The 15,000-nt window shown below is 42.2% G+C and overlaps 2 protein-coding genes across 4 annotated transcripts in view; both read right to left on the reverse strand.

The window, feature by feature from the left end:
* Positions 1-15,000, reverse strand: part of LOC147158206 (transcription regulator protein BACH2-like) — a 157,418-nt gene that overhangs the window by 64,912 nt on the left and 77,506 nt on the right. The gene's annotated exons all lie outside the window — the stretch shown is intronic.
* The window catches only part of LOC147158207 (uncharacterized), a 39,212-nt gene that overhangs the window by 15,727 nt on the left and 8,485 nt on the right, over positions 1-15,000 (reverse strand). Inside the window, exons 2-6 of the mRNA XM_086061709.1 lie at positions 12,431-12,496; positions 11,120-11,220; positions 1,447-1,521; positions 1,030-1,145; positions 1-283 (exon numbers count right to left, since the gene is read on the reverse strand). The exon at positions 1-283 is cut by the window's left edge and continues 2,008 nt beyond it. Of these exons, the coding sequence (XP_085917835.1) occupies positions 1-283; positions 1,030-1,145; positions 1,447-1,521; positions 11,120-11,220; positions 12,431-12,496 (641 nt within the window). The remainder of the gene's footprint in view (positions 284-1,029; positions 1,146-1,446; positions 1,522-11,119; positions 11,221-12,430; positions 12,497-15,000) is intronic.

The following is a 15,000-nucleotide window of genomic DNA, read 5'->3' on the forward strand; positions in this document are numbered from 1 at the left end:
ACTTGAAGAACCTTTGGAATGACTATAAGAAGAGACTCTTGTCTTGCTCCAGGAAATGGCCTTGTTGTTAGGGCTACGACTTTCTCTTCTGGGTGGTTGAAGGGGAACGTTTGGAAGACGACTATCTCTTGATGATGATGATGCTCGAGGAGAAGGGTGCAGCAAAGGACTAGGTGTTGTAGATTTTGGAGTAGTACTCATGGAGACAGTGATGGTCTTACTGGAGGACTTTTGATCATGAAGATTATTCACTCTTGAATGATGATAGTGACCTTTGTCAGACCTGTTGAAAAATACGAAGATTACTTAATGTTTGGTGTAGAAATCACAATTTTACTCATTTGGACGGGATATGAAAGAAAAAAGGACCGGAGGAAACATTTCAGATTTCATATATTGTCAGAGAAATGTTTAATAAGCTATTTATTTACTTTTCCCAACATTGAGTCACATGTTGCTATTTAATGCTCACTAATTGATCAAATCAAAGTGACTGATTATCCATCCATCCATCTATTATCTGAACCCGCATATCCTCACAAGGGTCATGGGTGTGCTGGAGCCTATGCCTGTTGTCTTCAGGCGGTAGTCGGGGTACACCCTGAACTGGCTGCCAATCGCAGGACACACACAGACTAACAACCATTCACACGCATAACCCCACCTAGGGACAATTCTGACTAACTGCAGTAAATTCCCTTCATCAAGTATTAGTAATGCACATTTCATGGACTACTTTTTATGCTTTATATAGGGGGAATTAATTATAGGATTATTATTATTATAGGCTGCTAGGTTAGCTCATCGAGAAAGGAAAACATTTCATGGAAAACTCTTATGGGCGGTATATCACTGCTTTTTCAAGAATTGTTATGGTTTTAAAGAAAAATTCTGTGAAATTGAACGGGCGTTAATTATACGCAGATTTTCACTATTCCCTACCCTATTCTCCGCAAATAGTGGGGTCCATTGCGTTTCATTTTACAGCTCAATCCCCATTGATTTGCATATTTACATGTTGACACTTACGACTGGTTCAGCCTTTGAATCTCAGCATCCTTTCGCATAACCTCCTGTCTGGCTGTCCGTAACAGCGCAGAGATATTCTTTTTGAGGTGGTTGTTCTCAGTGTTCAGTCCTTTGTTCTATAATAAAATAATTAAAACAAAAAGTTTTAATTTGGATTATCATTTTCATACGAACAAGATAGTTTGGGATTGATTTAACAACAATAGAGACAATTATAAAAATGACAATGCTACAAAAAAAATTAATAACTCACTGAATAAAGTGGCAACACATCTACTCATTAACCAACCTGATAACATTTCTTATAAAATGTCAGTGGAGTGGATACATGCACAAATAAGAGACAATGAAAGTGGGATTTTAAAAACAAGTATGAGCCTAGTGTTTGTGAGCAACAGGTACAACAACAGATCAAACCTGTATCTCCATCTGCTGAAGTCGTCTGTGTAACTCTTTAATTTGGTGTTGGGCTGCTTGAAATCGGGATTTCAACTGCAAGTATAAAAAAAATATGTTAAATGATTTATCAGCTCACTGCAACCTCTGCCATTTTAACAGTGAATATAATTGATCATAATGACAAGGCTCGGAATAAGTGGTTTCGCGTCACTGTTTGCATGTTAAAATGTGTGCCTCATTAATACACATTCACTTGCAAAACTGAGAATCCAACACAGAGACAAAAAAGTAGTGACATATCTGACGGTACCAAATGAAATTGTGCCACACAAAAAATAAAAAAGTCAATTCAGCTTTACTTGTAGACAAGAAAATAGTCTGCTGCAATAGGAGGATCCTGTGTGACGTCATTGTTTATGTTTCGCGCTTTGCATCATGGAAACTGCGTGGCAAGAAACAGCGTAGTTTGATAGTTTTGCATATTTGGAGGAGGATTAAGAGAGGCAGATGGTTCATTCTTGTTGTGCCATCAATTGAACAGCCCGTCGGAGGCCTGATAAAAAGCTTTATCGCCACCGAAAGGGGGCGGCGAAAAAAGAAAGAAATGGCTGCGAGTGATCAGGAGGGTATACCTTGACGCTCAAAGCCTGGATTCCGGCTGATGCTGACAGGGTTTGTGAGGCTCACTTTACTACTGGTAAGTACTTGTGACTATATATGTTATTTGGAGAGGATTTTAAAAAATAATAAATAAATCGAGTTTTGTGCAGTACAAAAGAGTATTCAGGTGTTACAAAGCATGATCGACAGTCACCCTGACTTGTTCCTCGCCTTGAAATGGGCTATCCTGGACCACTAAACCGGAAGGCAAAAAAAAAAAAAGCTAAACGGAGGATCATTTTACCCAGGAGACGAACCAGCAATCCTGGGTATATTTTTGCAGATCCTAGGGCCTTCGAGGACTTAGCGGGGCTTTGACTTGCCTTTGGCCACGCGTTTCTCCCCAAAAATTTCCATTATTTTACTCAATATAGGCAAAAAAAACATGCCCAGACATTTTAGCCGGCCGGGTATGAACCAGCGATTCTGGGGGAAAGATAGGCGCAACTCCCCGGTGGTGACACACTTAGACCAAAAAAATGAAGTCTGACTGAACAAGTTCGACTTAATTTTTTCGCCTTCCCCAGATCGCTCCACAATGCCCGGAGGAATTCTCCACCAACGACCGGGGAATGCTCCAGGCGACCCGGAGTCCACGCCAGTGTTCTCGGGCGCGCTATGTGCGCCATCGACACGCTTAGGGACCGCTCCGCAGGCCGTGGGAATGGCGTCCGGGTACCGCACCAGTGTAACGCACCCTTGACGTGCTTGGGGACCGCTCCGGGTAAATTATCCTATCAGCACCAACAGCAGGCCCTCGCTCCGCGAGAGTGCTCCAGGCGCCCCGGGTATGTTTTTTGAAAACAGTTCAAATCGATCGGTCCGTCTGTGTTCCTTTCTGTCCTTTCACGCAACTCTTTTTTTTTTTTTTTTTTGTGAGCGCTAACCATTATGGCGCCATCCATGGTTACGGCGCGCGTCGTGGCATGTGCGTCAAATCCTCCTAGTGACACAAGAGCCAATCGTACAGCCTCTAAGGATTCTTGGGTTTCATATTGACGCTAGTAGGCTACTGGTGTTAGCTTCCTAAGCCATTGCTGCCAAGTCTTTATTAATCTAACGCAAGCTTTCTGGTACATAAAACGGATGTCGGAATTACTGCTGGATGGAAATCGCTATGTTCATGAGTGAGGTGTTTTGTTTCAAACAAGATATTTGTTTAACCCGAGGATATTCGTTATCGTTCAGTGCTAGCATAGCATGCAGCTAGCCGACACCCATAGGCCTTGATGCGCATTCCGACAGACTTTCCGACTTGCGATGTCGGATTGGTGTATCGCCTGAGAGGCAAATGTTGACGCTAGGGGTGTGCTCAAAAAAATCGATACGACAATATATTGTTGCGGGCCTCTTTACAATGCACGTATCGATATGCAGGCGTCAGAAACGATATTGCACAATTTGTAAATAGACAGTTAACCACTCGTTGCTTGCAGGGCTGTGCAGCAGCAGCCTCTGAAGTTAACTCTGACTGCCAGACGTTTTCAGAAAAAGGATGCCGTCAGTGCCAGCCGATTTAAGCATTTTGACTGATCTTTCAAGGTCCACAGAAAATGTTCTGTTTGGACTATGGAAACACACGTACTACCAAATGAAAGATTGGACTTTCATCTTTCATCAGAAAAAAAAGTTTGTTTCTACCTTATTCCGTTCTTTAGTAATCAACAATAGAAAATGGTTAGTTTGACCCAATTTCGCCTGTTTTGGACCAAAATACGGAGAAATCAAGCTTTTAGTGAAACGATATTATTTCATGCATTCTAGTGAATTTGACACTTCTTTTTGTCCATGAATGATGCCACAAACACCTAAATAGTGCTTTACTTCTATAAAACACTACCACCAAGAATGAAAAAGTGTTTTTTGATACCAAAATACGTTTATTTACATTCAACAGTGTAACAATTTGACAACAATTTGGCAAACTATTTACAAATGTGTGCAACTGTGGTGCTATTTACAAATATGTGGATGTTTCAACGACAGTTTTTCTTTGTGTAACACTCTCCTGCGTGCAAGGAGACGCAACAGCATTTGCACAACAGATTGCCTCTTCGCGTGCTCCACTTTCTTGCCGGCCGTTTTTTTCCAGGGAATAGCAAGTATATACTGCAGTGTGTGTTGCCATCAAGTCTAATATCAGGATCATGCTACGGTTTCGTTACGTCTCGCTTCCTCGTGTCCTTCAGTTGCTATACCGGGTGGTAAGAGATGTTCTGATCCATCTTATCCACCCCATTCATGGTGGCATCGTAGTCCAGAAACAGTGTCTTCTCCGTGATCAGACTGTACCCGCTCCTCCGATGAATATGCATTGGACTCGGGGTACTCTTCATTGTCCGATCGAATGTCCGCTTGTGCAGCTCCGGCGTTAGCAGCGCTAGCCGCGCTTAGCCGGTGAGGCTTACTACGTGTTCATAACAGTCGCGTCAAGGCTTCCAACTTTGGCGTCAAGCTCGGAGTCATCATCATCATCATCATCAATCTGCATTGGTCGATGCCAACTCTCCATCGCCCGATCGAATGTCCGATTGTGTATAAGTACCCAGTCGGCTATTGTGCGCGTTTTGCGGCCTTAGCAGCGCTAGCCGCGCTAGCCGCGCTTAGCCGGTGAGGCTTACTACGTGATCATAATAGTCGCGTCAAGGCTTCCAACTTTGGCGTCAAGCTCGGAGTCATCATCATCGTCGACATCAATGCGCTTTTTAGTATTGATTGATGCTTTCCGTCTTTGAAAAAAATGCTCAAGCGTGAGCTGCTTGCAACCGGTTGCTTGGCCTGGTCAAGCCATTGTGGCTTGACCAGGCCATTGTCTCCTCAACACTCTAGCTCCGCCTCACGTCTTCTACTGACGCCCACGGTGGGCGGCCCATCCAACCTTGTGCAAAGAGAGTCATCGCTGCCCTCTAGGGGCCAAAACGAGTCTTTTACTAATCAGATCTGCCTGATACTTTCAGCACAGCTGCCCAAGGCTTTCCTGCACCCGTTTTCAAAAAAAAAAAAAAAAACATAGGGGACGTCTTTTAACGTCCTCGGCGCCCTTCCCTAGGTTTATGCTAAACGTTTTATAACGTTTATGGCAGTCAAAGAGTTAATTGCTTCAATTAAGTGCTTGTGCAAGTTTGCACGCACACTTGAGAGAGAGAGAGTGGGGGGAGAAAAGAAACACTGGTGCCTTGCAGACAGTTAACTTAATCAAAAAAAAAAAAAAGTGTGCATGTGTCCCAAGAATTCAAGTCTGTTCTAAAAATAGCTCACAAGTGATTGGACACTGTGTCTTGCTAAGAAAAATTTAAACAGAGGAAGACTATCAACATTTATTTATTTGTCTATTTATTTATTTAAACTTAACATGGTACATGTTTTTAATGTACAAATGTTCCTATATTTTGTTTAAAAACTAAATAGAATGGGTTAAATGAAAAAAAAAAATCCCGAAATATTTCAAATAAGCACATTTTAGAGCTGTAATTTTAATATTGATATTTTTACTCATATTGGCCCATGCTTATTTGTAAAGTTTCCCGGTGCGTCTGTGAAAGTGGTACCTTGCTCTGCAATGCACGCGCATTTAGACCACGCATGCCACTTGGTGGTAAACCAGAAGAGCTGCTAACAAAAACATTTTTGCCATCCAGCATAATAAACATATCATGCAGGCCCGGACTGAGAAGCTGGGACCAGTGGGATATTTCTCAGTTGGCCATCAAGTAGCGCTGTTTATTTGGGGCCGCGAGTTTGTTTCAAAAGCAGCAATCAAAGTGCTTTTGGTAGAGACTTAGCCAGAACCAGAGTTACTAACTTGGAGTGGTCTGCATTTTCCCGCTTGGTCGGCCTGAATTATGCACATATTATACGCATTTTTGAAGCAAGCGCCACGCTCTCTCTCTCTCGCTCGCTCTCGCTCTCTCCTTCTCCTGTGACGGCCGTTAGCTCTCTGCTCACTCTGTCTCCCCTACTCCCAGCCTAGTCAGGCTGCTGGCCGACACACAGCCAAACTTATTAAACAATCGACTGAGTGTCCGGACTCTCAAAAGTAAAGAAAGTCAGCAGAAAAGAGTAGCGCAGAAAAGCGTCACTCTGTCTCTCTCTCTCTCTTTCTCTCCCTCTCGTTACTTCCCCACTCTCGCCAGCGCCCGCTGGTCGACATTACAGCCAAACAAAACACTCGTAAAAAAGTCAAGTCAGATAGCAGAAAAGACTGAGAAAAGGCAGTCACTCTAAAGGAGTGGAGCTGACGCACCAAATGCGCCCTATAGCTCAAATGAATGAATAATTGCAGAGCCCTATAAGCATGTGCCTGATGGAGAAGACAGTAAGCAACACCAACACAACAACAAACAAAATAATCTGTAAATAATGGTCCAATAACATGTTTGGCTGATCAATGATGAATTTCATTTAATGTTGTGGTATTTGTATTTGTTGGGAACAGTAGGTTATATTGAGGGAGGAAAAAAACATTCTGCCGCACTAGAAGGAAGAGATAAATAACCTGCTTTTTGGGATTTAAAAAAAGATATATAGTTATTCGCTGTTTGGTGGATTTTTTACAGCGTGCTTTTCTTTTTCTTTTTTCAGCATGCTTTTTGGTTTGTTTTGTTATTTTTACAATCCGCCGCCGTCAGACGGCTCAGCGCGCCGCTTGCCACCCGCCCCATGGCTCACGCAGACCCGTGCCGGCCACAACGCTTGAGTGGAATTTCGGGGGCACAGGGCAATGCGGTCCCGGTCAAAATGGGTTTATGTGTCCTGCCTTGTATCTTCATCATTAAAATTAGGAGATAAATTAGGGATGGGAACCACCGCCGGCGGGGTAACTTTTTGAAAGTCCTCGGTGTCCTGGAGGTCTTTGGCCGGCTGTATCGCCCCAGCTCTACGTCCTACCGGCGACATACAACGAGACCTTTCCAACAATGTATGGCCCATTGCGTTCCAACCTTGCCCGTCGCCTTCGCGACCTGGAGATAGAGGCCCGTCAGTTTCCCAATTTCATGCCCTGGAACGCTCGTGCATCCACCCCTAGATTACACCGCAGGCGTGTGCATTGCAGATCCGCTCCGCCGATTTGGTTCCATATCCAGCTTGTTCATATTACACCGGCTGCATATGCGCTGTGGATCGACTGCCGACCAGCTTGTCGTACCGAGACCGCCAGACCCGGCAATGCGCTCCCGAGCCTCCCGGTCAAAATGAATTTCTCAGCCTCGTATCATCGCCATTAAAATTAAGAGTGTCATTTCTAATCGCTGTTTTGTGTGTGTTTTTTTTACTACTTTAATTAATTATTTTTATGATTTTTTTTTAGGAAAACATATCGGCCGGAAAAAATGGATCGATCGCCGTTATATTTTTGTTTCTCAAATAAATGTTTTGGATATTAGTTAAATTAGGCCTACTGTGTTTAAATAAGAGATACAGTATGTGAGAAAACGCCTGCATGAGTAAATAATGGAATGGAAAAAATGACTGTAAATGAAAAAAAAACATATGATGAATGAAAAAGCATTCATAATAAACTAAAAATCATACCACAACGAAAAAACATAATAAACAAAAATATACATAATTAACAGGGGGAAAAAAACATTAAAGCGGATTTCCATTATCGCGGCGCGAGAAACTAGGTAACACTGTACATTGAAAACAAATATAGAAATGACTAGTTTTTAAATGTGACTGAAACTAACTTTTGCATTTTGTACCCAATTTTGTAAATCCTGCCCTTGCTAAGAGTAATTCAAGCACATTCCAGCACAAGAAAGTTAAAGTGTGATTGCAGTTCATTATTTGAGCTCTTAAAAAATATAAAATTTGTCTTGTATACCTTATCTTATTATCTCCTTATTTAGGCTTTGTGTTTAGAAAATATGACAGGTGGTCAAATAAATTTCTTTAGCACACTTGACTTTATGTTTTCATAATTCAGATATACTGATTGTGATCTAGTAAATAATTTTTTTTATTATCATATATAACATAACTATTGACATTGGTTAATTATTTGAATGTTTAATCTATTTTAGATTGATACATTAATGCATATGAAATATACGTCTTCATTAAAACACTGTAAACTAAAGTGGGCCAATCTGAGCTATGAAACTCCAGGGCTGAAAATGAGTCCCAGTCTGGCCCTGATATCATGTATCATATATGGCTGTTATAATAAAAATGCATGTAAAGCAATTTAAAATGTCGGGATACGTATCGCTTTAAAGACCATGTATTGGGATACATATATATTGTGATACATATCATATCGTGACCCTGTTATGCATCATATCGTGAGGTTGTTGGCAATACCCAAACCTAGTTGAGCTTGTCCATTTCATTTGAAATCCAGTGTGGTGGTGTTTAGAACATGAATGAAGAGATGACTAAGGTTGAGTACTTTGAGCATGAGCTGAGCTCATTCACACACCCAGAAAGAGTAATAATACGCGAGATAATAATTACTCTATCCATGTTAGTAGTGCTGGGCGATATAACAATATTTTTCATGAAGACGATTGGAAAAAATTATCGTGTCATTTTCCTCCTATCGTGTCTATCATCATATGTCACTTACAGCAAAAAAATATATAATTTAAGTGACAGAGAACGCTTGTTTGACAGACAAAAGCCTTCATTCTGCATGTTTGTTTCACACATCTGTCACCAGGTGGGAGCCTGAACAAGTGGACGGCAGTGAATGATATACATAGCCGTCATACATTACAAGCTTACAGTGCCAAAGTAAACCTAACTTCCATCCATTATCTGAACTGCTTGTAATCAATGAAAATTAATAGAATACGAGGTGGGTACATGCAAATAACGAATACTACTACTTTGAAAAACTCAACTAAAATAACAAACCCGTATTTATTAATTAACTTTATTTTTTTAAGCCCAACTCAAAGCATGCTGGGTACTCCTTTCGGCTCATTGAAATAGTGACAGCTGTGTGAAACAAGCATAGCAGTTTGCGGGTCTAAATGTGCAGTTTTAACATAATTAAAACACAGATTTTTAAGTTTTTCTGAAAATTGAATGGCGGAGAAAGCCCCCAAAAGCTTCGCTGGGATACTTACGGTACTTACAAGCGGGGGTACTCAAGTCCATGCGAAATCGGTTCAACCACTTACGTCGCAGTATAGCAACGAGCTTCGGCTGGCTAATATTGCACATAAACACGTTGCGTTTTCGCTCTTAAGTTAGTAATCTAAGTTTTTTGTACTTCATTTGAAGTCATGTCTTTAAGGTTTGTCAACTGTGGCTGTCGCTTTAAAATTGTGCATGTACTCGCACGCGCACCATGATTATTTATTTATATTTTCTTCTTTTTAAAGAGCTCAGTATTGTTCATTCGGTAATGTCATCATCATTGCTCTTTTTTTTTTTGGGGTGAGTATGTGTATGTGTATGCGCGTGCGTGCGTGTGTGCGTGCGTGTGTATTCGTTAGCTCACCAAAAACCTATTAGAAAAAATCTCATACCGTTCACCTAAACCGAACACCGCCGTCAGGAGACCCGAGGGCACCATAATTAAGCCTGACACAGATGTTGCAGTTACGCTTTGGGACAGATAGCAGTCGCGAGTAAAAAAAGTGACAAACTGCCCAAAGATCCTTTAATCTTCTTCTTCTTTGTCACTTCAAAATAAAATAAGAAAATAAACAGTCATAGTGTGTTCTATTTTTTTTTTAAATAGAAAAACTGAAAATATATCATCATATATAGTTATCGTGATATAACAGCCTATATCGTGATAGAAGTTTTTTCCATATCACCCAACAGCTAATTTGATTTCAGAGCAATTCTAAGATCAGGAGGCAGTGTTTTCCAACCTGTGCACCCAAGGCACTTATTTTGCATAAGAAAAACCTTACGGCAAACCAGCAAACAAAAATAAAAGGTTTGTATACGGAAATAATTATCTTAACTCAATTTAGTCACAAGTGTACTTCGTGTGAAATCTGGGCTTGTATAGTTGAACACAAAGCTAATATATTTGCAGGTAACCATGACAGTCTGTTGGATGAATGGCAACAGATGGATACACACAGGTTGGTTTTAACTTTTGCCATCCAATTGAAAAGCATTTATCATTATTGCCACTATATGACTGGCACAGGCATAAATAGAATTATAATACTGTATTTTCATGACTATAAGGCACACTTAAAAGTCTGTAAATGTTGTTGTGCGACTTCGGTAAGCGCTCCGCTTGACTGTTTGTGTGGGAGCATTTCTGCCGGCATATTGCTTATATACAGGAAATCCGGCCCTGGTTGAGGACTGGCAGGCATGAGAACCCGAAAGACTCAACTGAAAGATGACGTGTCCTCCCCGCGAGTTAATGTCCAATCACTCTTGCACCGTCCATCACCGCCATCTACCCCACAACTCCCGCGAATCCGCGCTAGCCATAAACACCCGAACAAAACTCCAGGAAATGCCAAGAGGCCCACGCCACCCCCACGTCGTGCACACTTCAATGCACCCCATCAGCCAAGAACTAGACTAAACAAAATGCGCTACCGGCAAAAATGGGATTAAGGAAACTCAAGCAACATGAGCAAGCGTCATCACCCTAATGTACACGGATTTTTGTGTATTATTATTATTATGTATACTTATTTTATACTACTGTACAGTGTATAAAACTGTCGTTGCACAATGCAATTTTTGCTGACAGGCAAAATAAAGAGAAGAAGAGTTCTCTCTCACAAATCACGTACCGAAACCGAATCGAAACCGTGGCCCAAAAACCGAGGTACGGACCGTACCGTAGGCTACCTGTACCGTTGCACCCCTAATATATATGATTTTTCCAACATGCTGATCCTTTTGTTGAAGCGGGTCACATACAGTACCAATATGATTGGCTAAAGATGACAACACGTGTGCTCAGGGCTTAGGTAACGACCAATAATGGCTCAGATTGCTAAGGTCACATGACCAAATCCAGAGTCAAGTATCCCTTTAAAATGCATAAAACGTCTTACTGTAAGTAATCTTTTGTTATGAGGTAAAAGGAACCAACCTCGGTATAAGATGATTCTCTATCCTGTTGTTCTTCTGTTACAATCTCTTCATATAGATCCATTGATTCTTTCAGGTCCAAATGATTTGAAGAAAACTTATCTGTATAATAAGAAAGGATATCCTCAGTTACACAAATGATAAAAACTTTTTGATTAATGTGAGGTGATTTTAACATTGATTTGTTAAATCCAAATGGACAGAAAACAACTTCATAAATGCAACAGTATTTTCCCTCTAATCATGAAACCTAGTAGAATAACAATTGATATAGCCACACTAATAGATAACATAGTCATATATAAAATTAACCATAAAATACAAAGTGGACTTCTTATTAATGATAAGTGATCATCTTCTTTTCTTTGCAATTTTTCAAGATTATTTTGAAAAAAATAAGTTAACAACCTACACATCTGAATCTAGACAAAGAAAACAATGTATTATTGCTGACTTTGAGTTGGATCTAGAAAAAAAAAACTGGTCTGAGGTCTATTCAAACGATATTGCATACAGTGCATTTCAGACCCCCTTTGCTGCATCTCTCTAAAAAAAAAAAAACATTGCCCATTATTTAAAGTCACAAGGAAGTATAAAGGTCTAAATATGTCATGGATGACGAAGGGGATAGAGACTGCGTGTAAAAAAAAAATTTAACAAAAGATTTATTAAATTGAGAACTATGAAAGCTGAAATAAAATATAACACCTATACAAATAAACTATTGAATATTATATGAACAAGTAAGAAAGATCATTATCATGCATTATTAGAGCAGAACAAAAGTAACAAGAAATATGGAAAATACTAATTAAAAATAGCTCTAAAATTGGGATTATCCAGAATATTTTATAAAAGTATTGTTAATGATAACATTTTAGATAGAGGTAATGATTTTAATGAGTATTTTGTTAATATTGGTAGTAATTTAGCAAAATAAATCTCTGAGTCAAGAAATAAATTATGAAATAGATAAGTACAGTAAAAACAATTCATTCGTAGGTGTGATTTTGTGTGTGAATGGTTGTTCGTCTATGCGTGCCCTGCGATTGGCTGGCGACCAGTTCAGGGTGTACCCCGCCTAGCCAACCTCATAGCTGGCCAATTCAACATTGGCAACATTCGGCAATGTTCGCAGGTTAGTGAGATAGGTGCTTTAGGTTTTTTATGAAAGCACGTTGGTAAAAGGCTGTAAATGTACTATTCTACACAGTTACGAAAGTGTTTCTGCAATAATACCTGCAGTCCAGTGGGATCAAATGTTACATAATATAGAGCAGATCATTAGAAATATTTTTTTTAATGATTTTACCTGAACTGCTGGAATGATTGCGATCAAGATCATCGTAGATATCCACAGAATCTTCATTGACAGCAACTGTGGATTTTAAAATAACATCAGAACTTTAGAGACTAGAAAGGTTTACATCGAAACTTTAAGTGTCATTCCAATTAAAATCATTCCACTTGAAGATCGGAATAGATCACGTCACCTGTTTACATGTGACGTGATCTATTCCGATCATTATTGTGCCAAAACTATTTGCAAATGCATATTTCGATCCACAAATATGTAAAAAGAAATTGTATCCTTAACTGAAGTCACAAATGTGTGACCTAAATTTGCAAATGCGTACACTGATTTGTATGCGTAAACACATAGTTGAGTGCGTATATGTATGTATATATATATACATACATATATATTTATATATATATATAAATAAATAACTGACCTGTAAACACTGTGCCTCTTGATTGGCTGTATTTTTACATGTGACTTTTGTCACAGTCTTGCCGCGCATGAGTCACAAATACGTGTATGTATCCGGGGGGCGAGCCCTATCGCCCCGCCGGGCTGGTCCCATATGCCCGCCGGGGTCCCGGTGGGGTGGGTGGGGGCTTGGTGGGCGGGTGCGCCTCCTGCCCCCGCCCGGATGGGGGGGGCCCCGCTGGTCGCTCCTCTTAACTCACTACACTAGGTTTGCACAATACACTTTTATAGACATATAGGGCACATAACACCCTTTGGGGGGGTGGGGTAGGGTGGAAACACCGTCTTCACCCTACAACTCCCCTCCAATTTTAATGCACCACACAACTGGGGGGGGGGGGGTCTTGTGGGGGTGCCATCGGTTGGGGACCGCGGTATAGAGCAGTGCTGCGGTCCCCTGTCCGTGTCCCCCCCCCCCCCCTATTTTTTTTTTTTAATGCACCACATACACTCAGTGACATGCTTGGGAGGCGGGTAGATCGGAGCGTGGGAATATCATTTCCCTCGGCTCCGGTTCACCTGCTCCTAATTGTAATGCACCACACACACACACACACACACACTTGTATATACACAGGGTGGGGTCACATTCACGGTTTAGGGGTAGAGTTCGCCAGTCGGCGAGCTGGCGGACTCAGTAACAGGGGTTAACTTTCTCAAAGAACGCTGGGGTGACGACCGGGGCCTTTCCCCGTAGGGCCTGGGGTTCGGGGGTGTCGGCCGTCCTCCGGTGCCCCCATCTCCCCTTCTGCCCCCGGTGTTCCGTCCCTCCACGTGGCGGGGGGTGGGGTGGGCGCGGCTGCCCTCTCCGCTCCGCTGTCTGGGCCCCTCTTCGGCGCCGGTGCGTGGGTGCGGGGCGTCCCCGGGGGCTGGGGGGCTGCCGGTGGGTCGGGGGGGGCGACTTCGTTTGGGGGGGTAGGGGGGTGGGGGTGGGGGGTGTTGGGGGGGCTGGGGGGTGTCTGGGGGCTTGGGGGCGGCTGGGGCTGGGTTGGGGTGGATGGCGGGGGTGGATGGGGGGCGGGGGGTCGTGGGGGGTGCAGGGGTTGTGGGCCGGTGGGGTGCCTGGCGGGCCTGCAGTGCCCCGTCCTGCTGCGTTGGGTCGGGGGCGCGGGCCGTGTTGGGGTGGGGGGCGCTCCTGCTCCTGGGTTTGCTTTCCGGCCGGTGGCCCTGGCGGGGCCCGGGGGTCGTCCTTTGGCGCTGCCGCGGCCTGGGGGGCCCTGTGGTGTTGCGCTTGCTCTGTCCTGGCAAGGGTCGACGGCTCCCCTCTTTGGTGGAGATTTTCATGCATGCCAGATCCACCACACCAGCATCTATCGAAACTCAGACACAATCTGCTTCCTCCTCAGGTCATTGAATCGGTGGAGGCTGGTGTCTGTGGATCTCACTCGGCTCAGTCTGTCCTTCCTTCCTTTCCTCAGTCTCTCCTTCGGTCTCTTGAGGTCTTCCTGGTTTTTTGGGGGGGGATTTGTTGGAATTTAGATGTTTCTGGGGTTGGGGAAGAATTCTGGTGGGTGGCCTGGTGGGTGGTGTCTGGTCGGTGCTGGATTTCACTTTCCTTTGTTTTCTTTAGTCCCCTCGGGTCTCCTGACGGCGGTGTTCGGTTTAGGTGAACGGTATGGGATTTTTTCTAATAGGTTTTTGGTGAGCTAACAAATACACGCACGCACATACATACAAAAAAAATAAATTATATATATATATATATTAATATATATATATATATATATATATATATATATATATATATATATATATATATATATATATATATAAAATAAAATAAAATAAAAAGAGCAATGATGATGACATTACCGAATGAACAATACTGAGCTCTTTAAAAAATTAAAATAAATACGTGTATGGAGACTTGTGTGCAACCCCGACCACCAGGGGGCGCTAGTGTCAATAATATTTCCGTTGTTGGCTGCAATCTAGGCCATAGACGGCATTTGTTTGTTGTTTGTTATCTTGTCTTTCGGAGACCAGGGGCCTCTTCAGATTCTCGTCTTTGCAGAGGAAATTAATTTTCCTATCATATGCACGGACTTACTTATGAACAGTCCATTCATATTTAAGTCTGTGATCCGAGCGAGATGACCTGAAAGTAC

Source organism: Leptonotus elevatus, chromosome 18 (assembly GCF_054856555.1).
Source record: "Leptonotus elevatus isolate MCC_2025b chromosome 18, RoL_Lele_1.0, whole genome shotgun sequence".
NCBI lineage: Eukaryota > Metazoa > Chordata > Actinopteri > Syngnathiformes > Syngnathidae > Leptonotus > Leptonotus elevatus.